This window comes from Passer montanus, unplaced genomic scaffold (genome assembly GCF_014805655.1).
Source record: "Passer montanus isolate IOZ18808 unplaced genomic scaffold, ASM1480565v1 scaffold15, whole genome shotgun sequence".
NCBI lineage: Eukaryota > Metazoa > Chordata > Aves > Passeriformes > Passeridae > Passer > Passer montanus.
In genome coordinates, this window is record NW_024362051.1 from 11,707,491 (window position 1) to 11,732,633 (window position 25,143).

Below are 25,143 nucleotides of genomic sequence, written 5' to 3' on the forward strand. Positions count from 1 at the left end.
AAAGCAAACACCAAAAGTCTAATTATAGCTTCTCAAAAAATGAGAACAGCCCCACCATCACACGTGCTTAAATAAGCCCCTGCTCTCCGACCGTGCAGCGCCAGGCACCCCCAAACTCAGATGAGCACACTAAGCAACAAAAAAAGACAGCTTTTGCCCCAGGAAAATAAAAACTATTATTAATGATTTCAACATCTAGAAACACAGAACTCCTCTGTTACACAACGTCTGGAGAGCCGGCCCTGTCTCCTGTGGATTTTCTGGAGCACACTGAGCACCTTTTGCACAGCATCAGCTCCTGAAACCCTACATGTTCAATGATGCAACGAGGACATCCAACTTCAGCAGATCCCTGCTCTTAGCACCATATGCTTGGTCACATTTTACTGGCGTCTCCAAGGGGGGGTTTCAGCTTTAATTTGGTGCTCTGTTTCCTTTGGGAGAAAAAGAAGAATAAGAAAAAGAACTTTTTTCCCATCTCTGACTTTGCTATCTTACTTGTTCAACACAGACATGCACAGTGGGTTGCAGCTCCCACAAAGAGCTGGGCTGTTCTGTGCCATGGCCTTAGGCCTCTATTAAAAACAATTTAATTCACACAAGCCCTGTGAGGACTGACAAGCCCAACTGCTGCTGCTTGCAGAGCACTGGTGTGCTCCATTTTGTTCAGTGATTGCTTTGGGTTTTGCAGGAGGCAACATCTCTCCCATCCTGAAAAGTCTTGAATTTTATGTGCTGGAGGGACCACTGCCTCACAGAACACAGGAACACGAGTGGGAACCCTCCGGGGCCTGGCTGCTGTAACATGTGGGGCTGTACATGGAGCAGAGCTATGCTGGCCATGCTCAGTGGGCCCTTCTGCCTGTACATCAGAATATGAGCAGGAACATCCCAGCCTTTAGCATCTGTTCACAGATTATTGTCCATGAATGCATTTAATCCCTTATTAAAGCTGTTGATAGTGACCTCTCCACAACCTCCTGTGACACAAACTTCCAGGAGCTCACCCGATGCTGTGTGAAGCATTACTGTCCTTCACCCGTTTTAAACCCATCTATTTCTTGCTCTTTACACTGATATACCCCAGGAGCTGGTAAACAACAGCTCTGAGCTCAGCTGAGGCACTGCCTTCCCAATGGGAACTTTGATCCCACTGTTCTCTCCTAACAAAGCAGCCCCAATCTTTCCAGACTCTCCTCACCAGGCAGCTGCTCTACCCCTTCAGCACTAGGGCTGCCCTTCTCTGGATGTACCCCTGTGTCCTTGCTATGCAGAGGCCAGAACTGCACACAGCACTGTGACAAGGGTGCACCAACACTTTATGTAAGAGCAAAATGACATCAACCAAATCCCTGGCTCTTAACACCCTTCCTTCTGATGCCCAGCGCTGCTGGTGCTCTGGCTGCCCCCGCACTGTGAGCTGATGATTTCAGAGAACTGTCAGCTGCGACTCAGATCCTCCCTGAGCGGCAGCTGTCGGGTCAGAGCATTGTGATGTTTCAGGGACAGACAGGAGCACAGGGGCCTGGACAGGAGAGCAGTTTGTGACTGACGGCGCTTTCACATCAGCCTCAGACAGTTTTGAACCCAGTGAGGTAGCAACACCCTCACACACTTGTTTTGGAAGTGCAAAATTCAGCCCTGTGAAGGGTCTTTTCTGCATCCCCAACCATGTCACAGCCTTTCTGCAAGGGAAATAATCTCTAACACAAAGAGCAGAAGCTGCTCAGCACCAGACAAGTTCCCCAGCCCCACAGTCGAGACATACGTGCAATTTTTCTTTTAGCAGCAAACTTTGTTCGATCCAGCTGCTTTGTTCTCTTCTTTTGCAAGCCACTCTCTTCCTTTGACTCCTGCTGCAATGGAAAAGAACATGGTGAGTGTATGCAATATGTAAGAAATACTACCAGCCCCCTCCCCCCAGCTACTCAGACACAAACACTGGTTCAAGAACAAGCATCTATTTGAGTGAAATTTGAATTTCAAACGTAATTCAAACACATTCTGTAACTATTAAAAGCTGTGTGATAAGCATAACGAGCAAAAAGAGTTACAGACTGACATAAACAGAGAAGTAGGAGAGACAATAGACTTCATGCCAGTCACCACCATGCACTGCACCTGCTACCCATGATTTTAGAAAGAATTTGTTTGGCCTTGCTAAAACATTTGATATTTGTAAGCACTCAAAAGAGAAAAACAGAACCTTTTTATAACTGAGCATCACACACCTGCAAGCCAGGGCTGTTTCCTGCCATGCAGCTTTCAGTACTATGCCCAGGCAATTTCAGGTGATCCAAACTAGAATTCCCAGCCATTTTTGGAGACCCACACCAATGCACCCCAAGGGCAGGAGGGCCAGCTCTATTTCTTCCTCATGCTATTCTCTCATTGTATTCATAGAATCAAAGAATTATTTGAGTTGAAAGAGACTTTAAAGGTCATCTCATTTCAACTCTGCCATGGGCAAGGACACCTTCCACGAGATCAGGGTGCTCAGAGCCCCATCCAACCTGCCTTGAACACTTTGAGGGGCATCCACATCTTCTCTGGCCAGTATTGCCACATGTATTTAATTTTTGAAATGTGAATACTTGAGAAACTTGTTGTCTCGAGGCTCCCTGGAACAATACTCCCACGAACAACTTAAATGTGTGCTGCTTTAAGCACAAGGACTGCAGCACAAATGGGCACAGGCTTAAATGACACAAATTTCTGCAAGTTGCTGTCCTAATGGCTTAGGCAAGGGCACACACATTACCCAAGGCTGGCACTGGACCCCTTCCAATTTGTCTCTCTAAATCAGGTAGGATTAGAATCAAATCCAGTGTTTCAGGCAGAGACCCATGCTTGGCCAGGATGGGCTCTGCACTGCTCCCTCTGCAGATACACTGAGTTTTGTTGCCCGTGAGACACGTGGGCCACATGCTTGTGCCTCATTCCACCTCCTGTGCCAAGAGAAGGGTTCAAGCAGGGGCACATGGCTTGGCTACTTTAAGACAAACAGATACAGTGATTATTTTCGAGTGTCATCCATTTCTTTTGTCCTTTGCCCATGTTTCTGAACCTGTGAAGTCCTTCAGACTGCACCTGTGTGCTGAGTTTTGTTGAAGACATCTCTGGCTTTAGTGTTATCTGTAGATTTTATTAATCTATATACACCACTTGCTCCCTCTTACAGATCATTAATGAGGATGTTAAAAGACACACAGACCTAATATTGATCCTCCTGGCCTCAGCTTTACATCTCCCTCAGATGAGCCTCTCCTTTGTTCATCAGCAGCTCTTACTGACAGTCTTTTAGCAGGATTTCAATCCAGGAATGTTGCTATCTAGACCAAATTAAATTATTTATCTAACTAAGATTTTTCCAAGACATACTATTAGGTCGTTTCCTGAAACCTTAATACATTACAGCTTTTACATGCCCTAATACCCACACCATTCCTCACTTCCACTGACTTAAGAATCACCTCACAACACAGCAGCAATCATGCTTGGCAAGCCCACACACACTCATGCTTGTGCCTAAGGGTTTTTTGCTGTGAGTAATTCCTTCTCTTCCCCACAGAGACTGGTTTAGGTACCCCCCTTCCAGGAATGCCACTATGTCTCCAAAAGGCTGCTTCACACCCAGAGTCTCTCTTCCCAGGAGATGCATCCCAAGCTCCTGCTCAGGAGGTGAAATCCTCTCTCTTCCAGGGCTCTGGCATAGTGGCCCTCTCCACAATTTTCCCTAAACCATGGGATCTCCCACCTCAAAATGCCCTTCCTTGGTCTGCAGCAACAGCCCCATGCTGGCCTCATGGGCTGCTCCCACCTCAGGGGATGGGGAACAGTCTGTGGGATCACACCAGGATTGCACTAGGACTAGAGGATGGAGGAGGTTCAGCAGTAGCTCTCCTGCCCTCCCCCAAAACCCTGCCTAACAATGCTAAACCCAGCCCAGCTTAAAACAGGGACAATTTAATCCTAACAGGCTCTGTAAATCCCCAGCTCTCCTCTCTAGGCATCAATCTTCCCCTCATCACTCCTGCACTTGCTGGAAGGTCAAGCCTGACACTCTCATCTGCAGCTCTCTTCCAGGGCACAGATGTGATTTATGAGCACACCAAACTTTCCAGGGCTGTGAGTGCCTGCTCTGTGCACAGAGACACACTCACAGCAGTGTGCTGTGCACAGAGACACACTTACAACCCACACCATGGGACAACGTGGGGCTCCAACACCTCCAGGACTTCCAAGGGGAGCAGATCCGGATGAGCTGCCTGGATCCACAACACAGCCAAGTACATGCCTCGGTTCCCAGTGCTGGTCCTGAAGAATCTCAACATTTACATCAGTGGCAGGAGCGAAATTATTGCAGGACACGTGTTGTAGGAACCTCATACATTGGAGAAAGATGTTTAAATTGCTCAGCAGCGTTCTACTGAACGGCCACGGTACAGTGAACCGCTGAAGCAAATCCAATTAATCCTGATGGGCCAAAATATACACACACGTCTCAATTCCAAGAATTCTTAAATCTTTTTTATTTTTAAACCCAGAAAATAAAACATACCTTTTAATTAGGATTTATGGCTGTTTGTACCTCTGCTGGGAGAGAGCCCCACAGGCCCCAGAGTGCTCTGCATAAATGCAGGCGGGGATGGTAGAAACAGAAGGGGCCAAGAAAATTCAGGGAAGACAACAGGGCTTGCTCCTCCTGACCCAACCTTTTAATGCTCATCTATCTACAAGGATAATAGGAACTCAAGGGGCCTCTCAACCAACTGCCTTTCTAATAAGATCACTAGTCCAAAAATAATCTTAATCAATTAAAATATTCCCAAACTGCAGCCAATACTCTTAGTTACAAGGTCATCTCCAACACACATATCTTCCAAGGGAAACTAATTATTATAGTGGAGGCAAGGTAGGAACTGCACACCTCTGCTCAGTGCCAGCCAGGAGAGCATCCCTCCTCCTCTGCTGTCAATTCAAGGCATAACGGCCAGAAGGAACCCAAATTCTCTTCCTGTGTGTCAGGCTCTGCACTTTAATTTATGATGCTCTCTTATGAGCAATTTCACTGTCAGCATTGTACACAGATGAAGAAACAGACAGGTTTCCAAAGTCTTCCACACATTTAGTGGCAGGCAGCCACTATTCTTCTTCCTTGTTTTTGTAACCTGCCTGGTTTCACCAGACAGCAGGAAATCAAATTCCCATTTTAAAAATGCTTTTGCACATACTTAAGAGAACCTGACTCTGCCAGCAGAAACAGATACAGCTCCACTCATTTCTAAAAGCCCATAAATGGAAGCCAGTAGCCAGCATCCCACATCCTGCTCCCTCAAATCCACATGATAAACCACAGAAATCAGCTTCCACTGACTCAGGGAAGAAAAGGCTACAGCAGAATGTCTCCACCCCTAACAGTGCAGACTGCAAAGTCAAAAGGTCTGGGTAATTTTATTGCTCAACAGCAGTTGGGACCATCTAACAATAGGGCACAGCCAAACAGCACACATCCTGCATGGGAAATATGCAGATGAAAACCAGACTAATTTATTTTTAAAAGCCAATTAGATGTTGGAATTACCACGTTTGGCTCTTGCCAAGGCTGCTGCTGAAATTAATATCACACCCTACTTTATTAGTCTCTGACTTCAGTTCAGAATCTGTTTCAGCTTTGCTCTTTCAGCTCATTAGAACAAACCTGCTGGAAGTGGAGATGAGCAACAAGACACAACGGGGCTCATGCCAGGATATGCAGTTCCTGACACAGGGAGAGAGGACTCTGTAGGAAAAGGGCTTTTACTGGGCTATGAGGAGCCTGGATTCAGATCAATCTGATTTCCAACAAGTGAGCTCAGCAGAGCAATGAAGCCTCCTCCAGAACCAACTCACATTGCACTCTCCTCTGGGAGATGGAGGCACTGGGTCCCTTGGCAGCAGCAGAGCCCGTGGAGACAGCAGGGCACTGCAGCAACACTCCCACGTGGCTCTGCTTCACTCCAATGGTCAGTGGTGTGAGGTGGCGTCCTGGGATTAAGTTATTTTTATTCCTAGTAGCTGGTGCAGTGCTGTTTTGGATTTAGTACAAGAATAATGTTGATGGCACACCAATGGTTTAGCTGGTGCCAAGCAGTGCTTGCTCTAAATCAAGAACTTTTCAGTTTCCTGTGCTCTGCCAGTGAGCAGGTGCACAAGGAGCTGGGGGAACTGGGCACAGGGATATTCCAGAGCACAGCACTCATGGCCAGAGCATAAACAGGGGGAATTGGCTGGGAGACACCGACTGCTGCTCAGGGACTGGATGGGCATTGGCCAGTGGGTGGTGAGCAGCTGCACTGTGGCACTGCTTTCTCTTGGGTTTTACTCATAGAATCATGGAAAGGTTTTGGTTGGAAGGGATCTTAAAGATTATCTCATTCCAACCCTCCTGTCCTGGGCACCTCCCACAAGACAGGGTTGCTCACTGCCTGGCCTTAAACACTGCCAGAGATGAGGCATCCACAGCCTCTCCGGGCATCCTGTTCTAGTGCTGTACAACCCTCACAGTGAAGAATTTCTTCCATATATCTATCCTAAATTTCTTCTCTTTCAGTTTGAACCCATTCCTCCTTGTCCTATCACTACAGTTCCTGATGAAAAGCAGTTCCTCTCTCCCTTCTTTTCATTACAATTATTCTTGATATTATCATTAGGATTATTAATAGTATTATTATATTTTATCTTGTTTCAATTATTAAGCTGTTCTTATCTCAGCCCACGAGATTTACTTTTTTTCCCCACGATTCTCCTCCTCACCATGGGGTGGGAGTGAGCAAGCAGCTGCCTGGTACTCAGCTGCTGGATGGGATTCAACCATGACAGGTGGGCACTGCCATCCTGGCTGTGACATTTCCAGTGGAATCCTCTCCATAGCAAGATGTCCCTCAGGCCATGCCTGGTCCTGAGGTGAGTGTCCACTGTCACAGATGATGGAAAGAGGATGGGGAAGTGGCCAATGCCTAAACACACCTCCCTCTGCACCACAGCCAAAATCTGATCTGGAAACCAACACATGCTGCTGATTACCCCGCCTGTGAGCATCTCCAAACACAGGAACACTCAGGCAAAGGGATGCTCCACACTGAAGGGAAGACAGGCCATGCAGAAATAGATGGCACCATCACCCTGGAGTCTTGTCATATGTTCCCCGAGGGCTGGCAGAGATGATGGATCTGGCAGAAAGAGCTTGTGAGACTTGATGCCAACTTTGTAAGTGCAGGCAGGTACTCAAAGCTCCCAAAGGATCTATCCAGGCAAAAGACCCTTCCAAAAGGCCCTAGACCAGATCAGCAGCATCTGAGGATCAACTGCACGAAAGGCTGCAGATCAGTCTAACAGGTCAGCACAACTTTTGGGCTGTGCTCAGAGTTCATGCTTGGCCAGGGCCTGTGCTGAGGAACAATCATCTTGAAGACATGGCTTCAGGGATCAAACCAACAGCCCAGTGCAAGCATGAGGTTCAGGAGACCAGGAATTGTCATGCTCAGAGAGAGCATTGTTGGGCACTACTTGAAATATTGTGTATTTGTGAATGAACATCCATCTTCTGGCACAGGCAACCAATTCCCTGTGGGATTAAACAGCCAAGGGAGATGGGAACCACTCTGCTCATTCGGCATGTCTGCATTTTTAGAGACACAGTCTGTACAAAGAAGGTCATCTCCTCTGGTTTCCACAGACCCAGAGAGACTGTTCTTATTTTGTCTGACCCTTTCCAAAAAAAGCGAAGTGTTCCCCGAATCCAGGATTATATATAGCAGAGATCAGAAAGCCTCACGTCCAGAAAACTTTTTTCTGATGCAGCTCTGCAGATGCCACAGCATAGACATGAGCAAAGAAAGGGAACTTGGCAAAATAACATGGATGAGCTTGATAATCCAGCATGACTGAAAAATTCCTGGGAGAGGCAGTCTGCCAAAGATCATCAAAAGTGAGAAGCTGGAGGCTTTCCAGGTGCAGCTGCTACAAGATCTGCTGGTCTGGAAGCAGAACTAGGGACTTGTTCTATAGATACCTGCCAAGAGACTGCCAAGGAAGAAAGCCATCGAATCAATGATGCCCAAATTGTCCTTGTAGCTTTTGATTCATAAGGAACCATGTCCTAACAGATGCAAGATTAATTGAGAATATATTGTTCTCTAAAATTGCTATTGATCTGAGCTTCCCACACCTCTTTTTGAACACACAACAAGGTCTTACCAGTGCAAGAACAACAGTTACAACGTCCAAAATTGAAATTCAACTTGATGTACACAGAAGAGCTGAGAGAGTTACAGAAGGCAGACAGTTATTTTTTTGAGATCCCAAGTAAATCAGTTTTGAGTTTGATTTTGCAGAAAACAACACGACAAGAGACTGTGGCACTGGATCTGGAAGCTGATGACTCACAGAAAGAGACTGAACTGAATAAATCCACTCATTCAACTGACTGAACTGTTGTCACTTAAACAAAACCTAATTGGTTCTTTAACGGCCTCTCTGAGCATATCCTTTTCTGTAATATGACCGATTATGCCATCAGAATTTATTGTTTATAGACAAACTTACAGAACAGTGAGGGAGCCCAACCTTTTTATAGATGTGTTTTAAGAGACGTTTGTTTCCTCTTTTTCAGATACGTGCACATTGAGATGAATAATTGCAGACAATAACAGGTCTTGATCTTTTATGTACTGCAGCAGCTCTTATAGCTGCTGATTTCTTTTTTCCTTATAGGTTTCACAATAAAGGCCAGTGATGCAGCAGACATCTGAAGTTAACTTAGCATATTGCAGAGCTAAGGGTTTAACCCCACTGAACTATTACTGCCATATGTTCCATTTCTTTCAGGGAATTTCCCAATGGGAAAGAACTCAGACAATGTGAAGAAAAAACATCCAATATCGTTTGCCCTACAGCTTCTTACTGTTTATTTCTAGTGATTTTCCCCTCCTCACATGATAATCGCCTTATTGGAGAGCAGCACACTGCAGATGTAGGAGCAAAAGGGACCTGATTTAAGATCTACAGCTTGAGAGTGAACTGAAATGCTTTTGAAAATGGTGGAATTACAAAAAGCAGCTTAGGATCCCCAATCACCAGCAAGACAGAGCAAAGCCGTACAAGTCACACATAAAAAAACTGATTGTAATAATTTCCTCTCGTTGCCTCGCTCAGTCAGGCACAGGTTCTGAGGGCTCTGGGTTTCCCCCAGGCAGGAGTTCCCATGCTCGTGCCGTGTAACCAACACAGACATTTCAATCTTGAGGGTAATGCTGATGTGCATAAGCTGACACTGGGGATCAGGGATCTGAGCCTTGATGCCTTAGCCAGGCACTCCCACACCACATTCACCTTTACACCCTCTGGAGCTGGGTTACAAACTCAGGCTTCTGTAACTCAGTTTACCAGACACTGCCTGTCTCTGAGCCACTCACAAGCCTGAGTTCTGAATCATTTTCTTATCTATTTGCACATAATACAGAATCATGTTGCTAAGGTTTAGCTGGAAATCAATCAAACAAAAATTATGAAAAAAAAGATTTGTAAAGGGATTGAGGAAAGGTTACTTTTAAATTACATTTCAGATTCAGTTCTGAGAGGATTTGGTTATCAAATCCCAGACTCATAACTCACCCTCATGAAGCACACCATTCATTTCCTAGTCAAATAGGATTTGATTCATCTCATATGTAAGAAAAGGAATGGCACAAGACCCTCTGTTCAAAGCCTGACCCCAGCACAACAGCGAGGGCTGCTCTGCCATTGTCCTGCAGCAGCAGGGCCCAGCCCAGGCTCTGGGTACCCCAAACCCATCACTGACCTCTCCATCGCTGTCGGATATAACAATAAATGCATCCACAAAACTGCGTTTCTTCTTGGCATTGGCCGGGTTCCTCTTCTCTTCTTCCTCTTCCTCCCCATCCTGACCTCGAGACTCCAGGCCCTCTGCAGGCTTCTTCCTCCTCGGCATCCTTCACTCTGAAACAGAGGGAAAGATTAAAAGCCATTTGTTTCCTTCTGATTTAGATTTCCCCAACACTTTTTTTTTTTTTGCTATTTTTAGGCAAAAGACCCCAGGCACTGAAACCTTATTACAAAGCGTGGTGGATTTAGTGTTACTGGGAGCCACATGCACCAGTCACCACTCATCTAGTTAAGAACACTTTATTACAGCTGATTGCTAAAAAGGGGTTTCAGGGGAACAGCAACACAGACCAAAGCCACTCTCAATGCCTCATTCCAAAGCAATGAGGCTTTCCTCTAAAAGCCCATCAGCAAACTCCTCCACAGCATCACTTCACAGCGGGTCTCCCACCCTCCAACACAACCTCCCCTCCCCAGCCCCCCACCTTGACCAAAACAAACCAGGCTGTGGCAGTGGATCAAGCTGACATTTGCACACCAGACCAAGAAGCCACCACAGCACAGCCCTTTGTCAGCTTTTGTATTCAACAAAACCATGGGGAAAGGCATTGTGCATTCAAGGATGCTGTCCTGCCGTCTGCACAGCTCAGTGCATGGCTGCTCCAGCACTACAGACAGGGAAAACACAGGCAACGGCAGCAGGCAGGCTGGAAACAAGACAACAGGTTTATCTGGCAGTATGGATTTCTCAATGAGCAGCAGCCTCCGGAAGAACTCCATCCAGACATGCCCAAACCATCCGCATTAACGAAGGCACTTAAAGAGCAGCGAGCAACCTGCTGAGTGTTATTAGTGCAAACCTGAGTGCACGGAACAATTGAGAGCAGGTGCCCACACAATGCAAACTGGTACTTCAGCATCCCTTCCCTTGGCAGCCCACAGACTGATGGAGAGGGATGCACAGCAAGCATTAGCTGTCTGGATCCAAAAGAGCTCAGAGGAGAGGATTGGGAAGAGATCTCAGTAAAAGAGAGCAGCAGGATGGCACAGAGTTAAATCACCCTTTCCTGCCTATGCTTGCTGTTTGCCTGGTAGCTCAACAATAACATTCAGTGCTTCTTGAACTGTGATGTAAAAGAGCCTTACAAAGCAGGCTGAGCATGACCAGCTCTGCTGAAGTTCAATTAAACGTGTGCAGACAGAGGTTGAACAACAAGCCCCTCGTTCCACATCAGGGAACAGCCGAGCTGGAAATGCAAGTCAAGCTGGCCGGTTCCCAGACCAGTGTCCTTCCACAGAATCACTCTGCCTTCCTTCAAGATCACTGAAATAGCTCAGATGTGTGCAGAGATCTAAAATAAGAGTAAGAGAAGATGCAACAGAAACCCTACATCACCCAGGATAGAGCCAAACCCTTCTCTGTAACACCACAAAATTGTAAACAGCCACTGCGTAGAGAAACACTAAGGGAGGCCAAAATCCCCATCAGCGCTGAGAACAGCAGTGCATTGCTCCATCTACAGTCCGAGCAGCAAGGTGAGGAACAGCCACGCTCCCTCCCCACGATCTGCAGCCTTCCTTCTGCAAATGCATGCACACACACGCCCAGAGACAAAAGGTGATTATCCTGGTGAGTCATGATTTGCACCAGAGGTTTGCTGAGCCCTCTGAAAGCAGAATGTTGCACAAATGGGCAGTCACGGCGCCAAAGTGACTGCAAGGACCTCTGCAGTCCTCCAGTGTTTGTCTGCTGAGGAATCATAGAATGGTTTGGGTTGAAAGAGACCTTAAAGATCATCTCATTTCAAGCCCCTGCCATGGGCAGGGGGAACCTTCCACTTTCCCAGGGTGCTCCAAGCCCTGTCCAACCTGGCCTTGGATGCTTCCTGGGATAGGGAAGCCACATCTTCTCTGGGCAACCTGTGTTTTACCACTCTCACAGGGAAGAATTTCTTCCTAATATCTAATTTAATCCTGCTCTCTGTCAGTTTGGAGCCATTAAAGGAAGGGAAAATAAAAACAAGCACTGCTTCTGGTGACGCACTGGCTCCTGAAAAACAAAGCTGTTCAGCTCCAGCTAAGCTGAACTCCAGTGCTGTCAGAATATCCTCACTATCCATTCTCTATTTTTTTATCTTTTGCTCCAAATGGTCTCTATGCCCTCCCTGCTCAGGGAGATGAGCCAAGCCTCACACCCAGCCGCTGCGAGCTGCCCCCACGAAGCACATCCAGGGTGGTGGAGAATGTCCCCTTATCTTTGGAAAACCACTCACTCATAAGCCATGAGGAGCACAGAAGGGCCCACGCAGGGTCACTGAGGCTTGGGAGAGCCAGCCTATAAACCTTCTTACCCCCACAACAAAAGCAACAGTAACAAACAACTGCTGTGCTGCCTCTTTTTTTTTTTTTAAATCCATGCTGGTATCACCATCGCTCCTCTGACTCTGCGATACATCTTCTCCTCAGTGCTAAATAAGAGATCACTGAGAAATATCAGCTGAAGTTATGATGAGTCACCTACCTTCAACATTTAAAGGAGAGAAAAGAGGAGATGTAAGAGATGTAACCACACAACTCCCACAACGCTTCTGAAAATGAAGGGACTTGTGGCAAAGAGAGTCTCTGAAAATGTAACTAAGGGAACAAGACAAGTAAGAGATCACTCGTAGCTGTGCTAGTCTGAAGCTGTGAGTAGGAGAGCAGTAATGGCTTTTATTAGACAAGCTGATGTAGCTGAGAGAAGACAACACGCATCAGAGCACAGACCTCCTCTTCAGGAAGCGAAGTTGAGCATATTTTGCTTTTAGCACTCTTGGAAAGGATAGTTGTGAGTGCCTGAGGGGAAGATACCTGCTTTCAGACCCAGCAAAAAAAATAAAAAAAGGCCAGAGACTGAATTATCTAAAATTACCTTTGCAGTCCAGTTTGCAGACTCATTTTGCAGTTATCCAGATCTTTTTCCAGCTCTGAATTTAAGAGAATTTCTTTGTAAACGCTCTGACAGCAAAGGTGACCTCTTGACAAGGAACTCGCACATGCCACGCTTCTCCAGTCACATTTTTAGGGATATCCTTGAAGATCCCCAACTTGTGATTATTTGTCATTTTCCCTCTCATCTATCATTTTGATGAATCAGAAAGCAATTACCGACAGAATAATTCTAAATCTTGACACTGCAGCTACAGACCTGCCAAGCTGTGACAGCTTGAAAAATGCTCGAAAAAACCAAGCCAAAAAAAATGAATGACTCTCATCCCCGGATGAGTTCCTGAGTGGTTGGAGACACAGGCTGTCGCTTTGTAAACAACTCCCCCCACCTCGGGAGGCAGAGGCACGACGCTGCCCGCGCTCAGGCGGGTCAGCAGCACACACTTCCATGGAAATACCCTCGCCAGACCCTCGGCTCGACCCCGCACGCTGATGCTCCGTGAGCAGGACGCAGCGCCCCGGAGAGAGAGGAATTGTTTGCGGGATTGAGGCGTTCATGGAGCTGGCTGGGCACTGCAGAGGCACAGGCTGCGGAGCTCTCGGGGGATGCTCCCTGCTCCAGTCCAGCCCGCAGCATCCCCCTCCGCCACGGGCAGGGGAGGAAAACGTTTTCACCCCTGTACATTGAAGGAAAACGACTCAGAGCCCACGCACGGTCCTGTCCCTTTCCCGAGCCGCTGCCTTCGGGCACTGCATGGAAATTCACAGCGGGTCAGGGATACTCGAGAAGCACGGGGGATCCCAGGGGGGATCTCTGGGGAAGGGGATCAGCCACAGGCGGGCAAACCTAAGCGAAGGGAGCGTGCAGGGGCTGCCCCAGGAAAAGGGGAGGGAGCCCGGCCTGGCAAGAGGAACGGGAGAGGCAGGAGCACCTCGATCTCGGGGGATGCGGCCAAGGCAGGGCTCCGCTTTTCGGGTCCGCTCCCCAGGGGACGGTGCAGGAGGAGTTCCAGGGTGTCCCCAGGCAGGACACCTGGGTCCCCTCCAGGCAAGAGGCACGGGAAGAGCCCCTAGAGAGAGACGGGAGGTGTCCCTTCCCCAGGGACAGCGCTGGGGGCCCGTCCCGGGCCGCCGCGGTACCTCCCAGCCCCCGGTACCCGCGGGAGGTCAGCCCGGGGGCAGGGGCCGGAGAATGGCCCCGGGCGAGGGAAGCGGTTTGCCCCGCAGCCCCGGGAGCCCCGCGGCTCGCCCGGGGCCCAGCAGCGGCGTGCCCCGCAGGGCTCAAGGTACTCACCGGGCCCGGGCCGCCCCGTTGCCCGCGGCCTCGCCGCCTGGTCTCCCGCACCGGCCCCGGTCGGCGGGTCCCGCACCCGCGCTCAAGTTGGCGGCGGAGGCCTCATTGCCCTCACCCAAGATGGCGGCGGCGGCTTCGCTGCGTTTCACGTGGTCATCGGGGTGCTGAAGCGGGCAGCGCCATGTCCGTGGCTGGCGGACAGCGGGCCGGGATGCATCGTTCTAAGGTGCTGGTGCTCTCGCCTTTTCCTCAACCAGACGCCGCTCCCTCACAAGAAGGATGCGCTGCGTCGTTTAAACACCCACAAATCCGAGCCGCCACGGGGCTGCCGCAATACACCTATGTGCCCACAACCAACATGTCCGCCGCCGCCTCCCTTGGAGGGTGCGGTGCTCTCGCGGGAGACCACCCCGCCGTTGCTAGGCGCGGAGGGGGCGCGCGGGCGGCTTCTCGCGAGAACAGCGTGAGGCGGCGGCGGCGGCCATGGCGGACGGGGCCGGTAGCAACGGGGACGCTGCGGGGCCGCTGGTGGGCAAAGAGGCGGGTGAGGCGGCGGCACCGGCAGCGGGCGGGCGGTCGGGCCCCACGGGGTGCCCTCTAGCCCGGTTGGATCCTGCGAAGTACGGGCATCTGCCCGCACGTCGCGGGGTGCCACCGGGCCGCTGACGCCCCCGTTTTGTGTCTCTCACCCCTCAGTGGAGCGGCTGATCCGGGAGAACGGACACATCTTCACCGAGGCGCAGTGCAAGGTGTGCAGCGCCCTGCTCATCTCCGAGTCTCAGCGGCTGGCTCACTACCAGGTAGGGCAGGGGGAGCCCCCGCCGAGCCCCAGCCCAGCCCCGCGCTCGGCCAGGCACCCAGCGGGGCTTTCTCTGCTTTCCCCAGAGCAAGAAACACGCCAACAAGGTGAGACGGTACCTGTCCATCCACGGCGGGGAGGAGGCTGCCCACGGGAAGAAGATGAAGCTGGAGGTGAAGCAGGTGAGAGACCTGATGAATGTCTGTAAGTAATGTCCACAGTGGCTTAAGATGTAGAGGGTGAGTCCTGTGAACTGCGGCTGATGGGGATATTCCAGAAATGTGAAGCTCCTCTTACTGGGGATATTTCAGAACCGTTTGGATACAACCCTGTGCAAAGTGCTCTGAGATGGCCCTGCCTGAGCAGGGAGGTTGGAGCAGGTGAGCCGCTGTGGTCCCTTCCAGCCTGATCCATCCTTGTGTTCTGTGAGTGCAGGATCACCAGAGCCCAGTACAGCTCTGTGGGACCTGCAGGGCTAAAGGCAGTTGCACAGCCTTGTAAGTGAAGGAGGGAAATGGAGAAGCTCAGTGGCAGGTGTTTCACCAGGCCACGTCCCAGTTCCTGCTGCCCTCCCTGCTCAGACAGCCTCTTTGAGCCCATGTAAACAAATGTGTGTTCCTCTTTTTGATAGTCTTGTTTGAAATGGCAGAGAAAGAGCAGGAGCAACAGTTTGTCAGGAGAATCATTGGATATCATGCAGAGCACGTTGGGTTCACCATCCACAGGAATTCTCTTCCCAGAGCATTCTGTATTTTACTTATTTAGGTTCCCTCAGCTGGATGCTGGAGCCTGTGGGTCAGTAAAGGCCCCATGTTCCATCCAGCCATCTGTCTGCCCCGTGGCTCCCTTGGGGAACAGATTCTACTTTTGTGATTGCTTCAGCTGTGATCCCCAGCTCTGGCATTTGCAGGGAGCTGGGGGATAACAGCAGATGCCTTTGCACGTGGTGCCAGGCTGAGAGCTGCCTGCTGCTCCCTGCTCAGCTGGTGTTGTGTTGCAGATGACCCAGCTGATAGTGATGTTTGTGCTGCTCAGTTCACACCTTGCAGGGGACATGGGGGACAAGGCTGTGTGGTCCAGCCACAGGCTTAACCCAGACAGGCCAGAGCTGCCTCTCTGCCTGGAGTGTTTGCCAACAGGTTAAAAACAGTAATCTGGTGCAAGAGCACTCTCCAGGGAGGGAGAGGGTGATGCTGCATCATGGAAGTTCTACCCAGTCACACTTCATTGACTTAACACCCAAATGTCTTTGAGGATCTGTTTTTAGACCCCCAAACCATAGTGTTTCTCCTCAAAACCAGGAGGCTGCATGGTCCTTCAGAGGTCCTTCCCAGCCTCAGCAGCTCAGTGGTTCTCTGTGCACAGGACAGCAAGCAGGAAGGCAGCAATGGGGAGGACAGGAACAAGTGTTGTCCCATCTGCAACATGACCTTCTCCTCTCCGGCCGTGGCAACATCTCACTACTTGGGCAAGACTCATGCCAAGAACATGAAGCAGCAGGCCCCCAAAGCAGAAGGTATGAGTGTCTGCCACACCTTCACGTTGTCCCAAAGGGCTCTTGAGATGCTTGTTGAGCCCCAAGTGTGAGCTCTTGTAAGAGTGTGTGCTCTTTGCCATGAAATAGAGTAAGCCAGCAGTGCACCTCCAGAGACCTGGCTGTTCCAGCCTGCTCATTGGGCTGGCATTGGCAAGAGGCTGTGTGGGGTTTGGGTTTTTTTTGCTTTGTTTTGGGGAAATGCAGCTGGCAGCAGCCATTGTACCCATCCCTGTATGCAGGGACCAGGCGTGTGATGTTAAGATGTAGAAATGCCTGCTCATACCCTGCTCTAGGGTATGATACCCATTAAATGTTAGAGACTGAAGTGACTGGTTCAGATGTATGATGTTAAGATGTAGAAATGCCAGGGTATGATGCTCATTAAATGTTAGAGACTGAAGTGACTGGTGAAACTCTGATATGGCAAATTCCCCAGGGCTGCTCAGCTACAACAGTGTGGCCTCTGAGGTTCACGGACTCGGGAGCTGCAGATTGCTGGGGGAGTGGGAGAATACAGCTGGGAACGCATCAGTCTGTGCTTGTTCTGACCTTGTCTGCCCCCACGCAGCTGCCTGTGTGTCCCATCCCTTTGTAGCAGCCAGAAAGGCCTGGTGGGTGGGGTGACACCCTCTGTCCAGGGCAGGTAGGGGTAGCCATGGGCCAGGGGGGCTGCAGCTGGTCAGGACAGAAGGAAAACACAGCCATGGAATGTACCTGAGGATGGCAGCTTGTGCTAATTCAAGCTGGGGACTTGTGAGTCACCCAGCACCTGACTCCTGGGATCTTCCAGGCAGATGTCTGTCCCAGTATGTCTTCATGACTGCTAAAATGTGTGCACAGCAGAGCCACCTCCAGGATCTTCTTGTTCTTTGGAGCTCTTGCTTTTGGGTATGATAGGAGCCTGCAGGAAGAGGTGGATGTTCACTGAGCAGTCTGGTGTGTGCCTTTGGTGAGAGGAGCTCTCTGATCCCTAGCAGGTTACTCACTCTGCTGTTTGGCACCCTGGAGTGAGAGGGTGCAGGTTTCTCCAGCACACAGAAGAGCTGCTTCCCTGTGTGGATCCACTGTGTCAGACCTAGTCCCATTTCTGCTGTGTCTCAGGCAAGACTCCTTATGAATTCAGGCTCACGTCCTGTGGCTGCACGGTGCTTCCAGAATCCTTTCCAGAATGCCTTTGCTGTGCAAGGGCTTGTGCCCATGTTCTGTCTGGGAGATGATAACAGCAGGTGGAAGCTCATTCATACCCAGTGTTTCTTGAATACAGTCATGCTTATGTTAAGGAGAAATATGCAAGTCTGTTGGATTTTTTAAACCCTGAAAGTTTTCCTGGCATACTCTGAGTTATGTTACCACATGTCTTTAAATTCTGCAGCATTAAGGGGGGATGTAGCAAAATCATTAATTTATTGAGATATTTTACATTGGCTAGGTTTGGGGTTTAGATGTAATGTGTTACTGGTTTTAATGTGGGTTTGGAGGAAATAAAGTAACTAGTTTTTACCTGTGAGTTCTGTGACTGACCAGGAGTTTGGATTCACCCTACAGAAACGGTGCCCCCACAGAAACACCCTGCTGCCCTCCCCACCTCTACTGCATCTTCTAAGGAAGACAACAAGGACATTACTGACCCGGACAAGTTCTGTAGCCTCTGCCATGCCACTTTCAACAACCCCCTTATGGCAAAACAGCACTATGTAGGCAAGAAGCACAGAAAGCAGGAGACCAAACACAAGCTGATGGCACACTACGGGCGAACCCCTGATGCACCAGCATCATCCTTCATGGGTGAGTTCTCAACAGGGAGGCTGATAACCAGCTGAAGAGCAGGGTGGGAGAGAAGCAGAATGTGTCTGACACAAGAGAGTCTGTGTGGAGGGAGCAGGGGAGTATTGCTTGTGATGAGGAACTTGATTATACACCCTAAGATTGATTTGGTTGATGTTGTAACCCCCAGCAGCAGATGTTTCAGACTGTAGCTGCTCGTGACAGGCTTCGGGTTGTGTTATGCGGTGGTGTTTAATCGGGGACGTGTCCTTTTTATTCTCTGTGCAGATAATCCAGGGATTTTGGCCAGTACTGTTTCTAGTTAGGTGATTGCATCCAAAATGGAAAGATAAAAGTGGCATTTGATGCTTAAAAGTCGGCTTTGAGGGGACTAGCCAGAGATGGAAGGAATAGGTTTAACTGCACCTGCTGCTTCAAAGCACATGAAAGCCAGAAAGATTTCTCCCTGAATGCCTTTCTGCCTCTGTGTGGGCACTTCCATCTGATGAACTAATGCAGCTCTCTCTGGAGCAAGCAGGAATGTGGAAAAAAAACCCCAGAGCTATTAAGGAGGAACTTTAGGCAGACAGTTAAAACTCTTTTGGTTTATGATCTGCTGCTTATGAGCACTTGTACGTGATGAAAGCCCTCTGAGTCCAGTGAAAGCATTAGGCGCTCACAGAAAACTCCTTTGTTCCTCCCAGCAGCTTCTGTTTGGCCAGGAAGTCTTAGTACCTGCTGGATACTTGAGGTAAATAATAAGCAGACAGATCATCTTAAAATCTTCATCAAGGGCTTCTTTCTCTGTCGTAAAAACCCACACAAGCAGAAGATTAATTATTCTAATTCTTTGCAGGCCACCTTTAGATACCGGTAGCACTCATGACAAATGAGGCTCAATTAGCCAAGTAATGTTCTCTCCCACATTGCGTGGCCGTGTGGGAGATGGAAAAGGTGCTCAGTATCTCACGTTACCCATCTGCTCTGCACCTAATTAGTGGGGTCTGATGAATGGTTCCACTTGAGTGTGACTCAGGCGCTGGCAGGGGCAGGAGCCCCAGCCCAGGCGAGCTGGGTAGGTGGGCAGTGCCACTGCCTGGGTAGGTGGGCAGTGCCCTTGCCTGTGTGATTGATGTGTCCCAAGAAGTGCCAGCAGAAAGGGAATGTGTACAGTCTCATCTCCAGGGCACTTCAGCTCTTCAGGAAAGGTTTCAGAGCCTGGGCTATAACCAGGGGCTTCTCAGATGAGATGGGCTGCAGTCAGGGATGTTTTGTCCTGCTCTCTTTGCCTGTGTCTGTGTGCCAACAGCCACAGTTGTCCCTAAACTCTCTGCTGGGACCTGACTTGCAGCAGATAAAGATGTGTTCTTTGCAAATGCAACACTGAGGTGGTTGCCCACTTAAAGTTCTTTGGAGACAAGTGGCTTGGGGTTGAGTTTGGACAACTTTGTGCATGTGCCTGTTGGATGGGTTTGCAAGAGAGAAACCTCGACACTGATGGTGCAGGGAAGCAGACCTGAAGGCTGTATCAGCTCCTCTGGCCTTTACTGCCCAGATCCAGCTCCATTTTGAGAGCCGAGTGTCCCATTGGATTCTGAAATATCTGAGGTGCAGCAGCCACGTGGCAAAGTGTCTGCTGCATCCAGAACTGAGCTTCCCTGGTTTGATTTACTGCTCTGCACACGGGGGTCCATCCCCTCTTTCAGCTTAAGGAAGTTTTCCTTTTGAGAGTCACAACCAAACCCCTCCCCAGTGACCCAAAATTCAGGAACATTTAATGTCTTGAGGACAACTGCCAGAATTTTTCCCTGTTAGAGACTCCTGTGCTGCTGTACTTGCCTGTTTGGTATCTGTGACCTCCTGAGCTTTCAGTCCAGCTGGAGTTGTCATGTTACACAAAACCAATGATCCTGTCGAGTACCACTATTGTTGGAAACTTTTTTTTTTCCTGGCAGTTAACTGATCCACTGACTGTAACCAAACTGCTTGAGGACAGAGCTTAATATCCTCAGTTGGCATCTCAGCAAGGCTTAGCAAAATGCTGCATTGTGGAGCTGGACAGTGGGTGTAATCTCCTCTGGCTGCCTTTTTTATTGAAATGTTATAAGCTTACAAATTCAGCATCTCTTATTTTCTGTTTTGAGTTGTCCAGATGAGCAGAAGTGGGAATATGGGAGAGAAATGGAGTTGCAAAGACAGTATAGCCTTTGGGGTTTGGGGTTCAAATCTGAAAGTTTAATATGCCTGATACTGTGAACTGTTTGTAGACAACATGTGTGTGTTTTTTAGTGATGAACAAACCATGTTCTGATCATGAAAGCTTTTTTGGCTCAGTGATTCCCTTGCAATGACTGGCTGGTACGTGGTGGGGTAGCGGGGTTCTGTGGTCTCCCTGCCTGGTCAGATTGTTGACTGTTATTTGTCTTTGTTTAGGATTGTTTAATAAAACAGGTGATTGAGTATCTTGCTTGTTTCTAACTCAGGCACTGGGATTGGCTAGCTGTGTGTGCTAACATTGCTGTCTGTTTCAGCTGGGAAGGGCTACCCCTGCAGCACATGTAACATAGTGCTGAACTCCATAGAGCAGTACCAAGCTCACATCAGTGGCTTCAAACACAAGAATCAGTAAGTAATGTTCTTGTCTAAGTGTGTTTCCAGCCTCGCTGTTCAAATCGATGGCCTAAATATAACCTAAAATGCAGTTTTGAGCACGTGTTTCCAGCTGACTTCCAAACAGAACAGCAGGGTCTGTGCAGGCTCTCTCTGGGTGTCCTGACGCTGCTCCAGGAGCTCCCTCTGCAGACAGCCCAGTCGTGCTGCCGAGGTGGAAGTGCCTCCGGTTGCTTTTTGTTTCTAACAGTTCAGCTCAGCACAGACCTTTGCAGTGAACCTGACACCTATTAAACACAGTTTCTCTTAACAACTGAGATTTTAATTTAATTAAGGACTGGCCCAGTGGAGATCTGCTTGCAATTCTAATCTCCGTTGGGATTGCTTGTTTTAAAATTTGGCACATAGTCAGCACGCTGCAGAAACCTGGACTGTATTCCTGAACTCACTCTTACAGCTGGCAAGTTAAATAATGGCATCCCCTGCATATATTATTAATTGAAAAAAATTATGCTGCCAGATGATTAATACCAAAAATACTTGTTCTGGAGACTGCCAATCTTTAATTTAAGAGCCTTCACTAAAAGAGGCACAGTAATGAGCCTGGGTTGGTTAGAAAGCTTCTTAGAAGGGAGAGGTATTAGGAAATCCTACCTGAAGGGAGGGCAGGCTCCTAGCCAACTTCCAAACTGGAATCTCTTGTTGCCTGTCTATGGAATAACAGCCTCTTGGTCCCTCAGCTCTGGGGAGTACTTGATGGGAAGACATCTTTCATCCCAGGGAAGTTGCAGCTCTTGAACAGCACAAGTAGATCAGTGACTAGGAAGTATCCATTCTAGAGAGGTAACATTGAGGGTGTTCCCAGCACACACACATTAATGTTCTCTTTAAGGACACTGCTGCTGTCGGAGCTGTTGCAGCCACACAGCTCCCTTTCAGAATGCTGCTCTGGATTCAGCTGTGCAGTCCTGTTCCAGCTTCTGCAGCCTGTAGAGAGGCAGGATGCTTGCTTTGTAATGGGAGCTCTTTAGCAGTCCTTGAGCTCTGCCGCAGCTAATTCTGCCATGCTAAAGGTGTCTGTTTACACACAGGCACAGAGAGCAAGGATTCACTTGGAAGATTTTCTGGCAAGTTGTTGCCTTGGCTGCAGTGGGCTGTTGCTCTGCTGACAGCCTTGCCTGCTGAGCAGTGATTGCAGCTGGCACATTTCAGAGCATTTGTGACATTGTCTCCTTTTTTTCTTTCCTTGCTCCCTTCAATGTGCAGGATGCCAGGAGCAGTGCCGGTTGTGGGACCGTTCCCGCCACAACAGTATGTCCGGGAAGAGTCAACTGGCCCAGGAGGCTACAGTTACTTCAGCCAAGACCTCTAGAGCAAGTTGCAGCACTATTCTTGGAGTTGTTGGTGGCCCCAGAACGCACATCCTTTGCCAGCCCACAATGGTTTCATTATCCCTCTGGATAAGCAAAGCCCTACCCTCCTGTATACACCCGTTGAGCAGAACGGGGACTGAATCTGTCAGGAAAAGGATCCAGCTGGAAGAGACTTGCTAGACAGCAAATACTTCACTCCCTTAGAGTAGTTTTCATTGTGTAATTGCTTCCTGTGAAGGTGGGTGCGGTGTGAGAGGAAGTGTCTATCTGGTGTAAGGAGGGTTTGGCAGCAAGCTGGTAGTGCCACCTTCTCCCTGTCCCCTGTGGGGGGCTGCCCATCCTGCTGCTGGTCTGCTCTCAGAGGGACACCAGCACCCATGGGCACCCCCAGGCATGACAGGAGGGGACTGGAGCCCACCTGTGGGACCAGAGCCACCCACATGGCCGGGAGGCTGAGGATGGAGCATGGCCCTTCTCCCAAGGTGTGCCCTGGAGTTGGTGCTGTTGGCCCAGCTCTGCTCCTCCCTGCCCTGGGCCAGGGCTCTGGCTGCCTCGCCAGTCTGAACTCCATTGCCTTCTGGGCTGGCAGGCACAGGACAGAGCACAGAACCACCCACCAGCCACATCCTCCACAGCAGCACCACAGTCCCCTGCCCAGGCCACAGCCAGCTCTGTGGAGCCAGTTGCTCCTCCAAAAGCACTCCCAGGGTCCCTGCCTCAGCCAGGAGAAGCTCAGTCCTGGCCACAGCCCCAGCCACTGCCATCCCTCGTGGCCCCGCAGGCTCCATTGAGTAAATCAAGTGCAGATGTGGCATCAGGACCGGGTGCCTGCTTACAATTAGGAGATGGGAAGATTGGGGTGGCCCCGTTCTTGTCTTGCAGTTCCTTGCCATGGCTGCTGCTTTACTGGGCTGAACCCCCAGTGTTGTGCAGGGGACAGGGCTGGTGAGCAAAGCTCCTGCTCTCTTGGCCCATAGATCAGCACTGTGGTGCCCAACCCAGCACATGGTGTGTGCTATGTCCCCATGGGGAGCAGGACACTTTCTGGCCCCATGCACCTCATTCCCTGTGCCAGCTGCAGCCGCAGCACTCCCCCACACAGCCAGGGCAGGAAGAGGTGGCAGGGCTGCAGCAGGATAAGGCATGACACTGCCCACCCTCCTGCTGTATCACCCTCAACTTGTATTTTCCCTGCTGGGCCTTCACTGCCCAGATCTATGGATGCTCCTATGCCATGCTGGAGGCTAGACAAAGCCTGGGCTCCTGGTGTCCCTGTCCTGCAGCCCCTGCATTGGGCCCCACATTCTTGGCTCCCCAGAGGGAGCAGCAGGTTTATGTTTGCCAAGTTCTGCCTGGTTAAACCTTAACCGAGCTGGGTTGCTCCATCAGTCCCTCCCAGCCGGAGATAAGGATGGGCAGGCAAGACCAGGGCCTGGTGGGACGTACTGCCCCAAACCTGGCTGCTTGCCTCCAGGGCAGGACCCAGCCCCTGCAGAGCACCCTGCCCAGTCTGGGGGCAGCTGCCTGCCCCTCCAGCTTCCCCCCTGCCTTCCTCAACGAGTCCCCACTGATACGAGGGCAGCAGGTTGTGGCTGGGGCTGGAAGCTACCATGTTGAAGCCAGTGGGACTGGATGGAGCTGGAAGCCCTTGTGCTGGGGCTCACCCATTGCTCCAGGGCTGACCCACTCCCTCAGTGCCAGAAGGTTCACATCACCCCAGCACATGGAATGAGCCTGCTCAGCCTCAGATCCTATGCACATACACAGTACAGTGAGCTGGGGCTTCTGTGCCCCAAACAAGAGCCGTTCAGGGGAGGCCAAGAGAAACTTCCAGGAGGAAAGAGCCCCCCAGGCTCCGGCCCCCACAGGAGCCACCGTGCTGCGCGGGCTCTGGCTGGCCGCAGGTGCCACCACAGCGGGAGTGGCGGCAAGTGCTGGGGCCAGGCACAAGGGGCGGCTGTGTTCCCGCAGCTCCGGCTGCCTTCCAAGAGCAATATTGTTGGCACCAGGCAGGCTCCCTGCACCGGCAGCACATACATGGGCCTTTCATGAGGAGAGTGGGGATGATTTACTGCCTGGGGGAAGGGGCAGGGGCGGGAGAATGGAGCCCCAGCATGCCGGCGCCCGGCCCCTTGTGCGTGCTCACTGCCGCGGGGCCCCGCACACGTGAGCAAGGCCAAGGGTCTGGCCAGGGGGTCGTCGCTCCCAGTGGGACATGGGGCAAGAGGGATCCCTCTGCACCATCTGTGGAGTTCTGAGAACACGCTGAAATCTCTGGGCACCCCGCTGTGTCTGAGCTAAGTAACCACTGCTCACACATCGCTTGTGCCACAGTGATGGGGGCAGCCCATGAGCTGGGGGAGACGGGGGCACCAGAGGAGGGTGCTGGGGCAGGGAGCACTCACAGCACCGAGTGCTGTGCTGGCACAATCACCCCTTGTTGAGCTGCTGCTGTGGCAGAGGCCGCTGTGGTGCTGCCGGCAGCGGGTGGCAGGCGGCGGGGTTGGGCTGCTGTGAAGGGCTTTTTGTTTGCCATCAGTTGCTGTTATAAATCAAGCCAGGCAGCCCAGCCCCAGCAGCCCAGCCCCAGCCCAGCACTGCCCCACAGCAGGGAGGTGACCAGTTCCCAGCCGCCTACAGCAGAGCCCCACCAAGCCCTGGCCTGTGCTGGCATTGTCCTGGCGCAATGGGGATGTTTAGTGTGATGCTGGGCAACGTGCCCACACTGGTCTGCTTGCCCTTCTTCCACTTAGCACTGGGGAACCCTGGGATACAGGGAATCTTTCCATGTTCATCCCAGGCTGCGGCTCCCACAGGCTCCCTGGAGTTCCAGCTCTCCCTGGTGTTCCCAGTACTGGGAACGTCCCTTTCTTTCTGGTTTTAATTTGGTTTTGGTTCGAATTGAGCTGAACCCAACATTTTTCTGTGCTTCCGGCACGCTGTGAACTCTGCA

General features: G+C 50.5%; 2 protein-coding genes across 6 annotated transcripts in view; one reads left to right on the forward strand and one right to left on the reverse strand.

The window, feature by feature from the left end:
* Positions 1-14,444, reverse strand: part of UIMC1 (ubiquitin interaction motif containing 1) — a 40,038-nt gene extending 25,594 nt beyond the window's left edge. For 2 of the 5 annotated variants that reach the window (XR_005626718.1, XM_039701777.1), the window contains exons 1-3: positions 14,108-14,444; positions 9,842-9,999; positions 1,769-1,856 (exon numbers count right to left, since the gene is read on the reverse strand). Coding sequence is in view for 4 of the 5 variants with exons in the window: in XM_039701777.1 (XP_039557711.1) it covers positions 1,769-1,856; positions 9,842-9,991 (238 nt within the window). In the remaining variant the exon portion in view is untranslated. The remainder of the gene's footprint in view (positions 1-1,768; positions 1,857-9,841; positions 10,000-14,107) is intronic. The other 3 variants (XM_039701776.1, XM_039701774.1, XM_039701775.1) reach the window with 3 other exon arrangements.
* Positions 14,445-14,532: 88 nt separating this feature from the next.
* On the forward strand, positions 14,533-23,002 carry ZNF346 (zinc finger protein 346). Its single transcript, XM_039701778.1, has 7 exons — positions 14,533-14,651; positions 14,804-14,907; positions 14,993-15,088; positions 16,272-16,422; positions 17,989-18,228; positions 20,739-20,832; positions 22,084-23,002. Exons 1-7 carry the CDS (start codon positions 14,591-14,593, stop codon positions 22,187-22,189), a joined length of 852 nt encoding a protein of 283 aa, XP_039557712.1. The 5' UTR covers positions 14,533-14,590; the 3' UTR covers positions 22,190-23,002.
* The last annotated feature ends 2,141 nt before the right edge of the window (positions 23,003-25,143 follow it).

Excerpts from the sequence above, each read along its gene's own strand:
- ZNF346 (XM_039701778.1), top strand. The coding sequence starts at position 14,591 with ATGGCGGACGGGGCCGGTAGCAACGGGGACGCTGCGGGGCCGCTGGTG. Across the intron at positions 14,908-14,992 it reads AGCGGCTGGCTCACTACCAG|AGCAAGAAACACGCCAACAA; the intron begins GTAGGGCAGGGG and ends TGCTTTCCCCAG. Across the intron at positions 15,089-16,271 it reads TGAAGCTGGAGGTGAAGCAG|GACAGCAAGCAGGAAGGCAG; the intron begins GTGAGAGACCTG and ends CTCTGTGCACAG.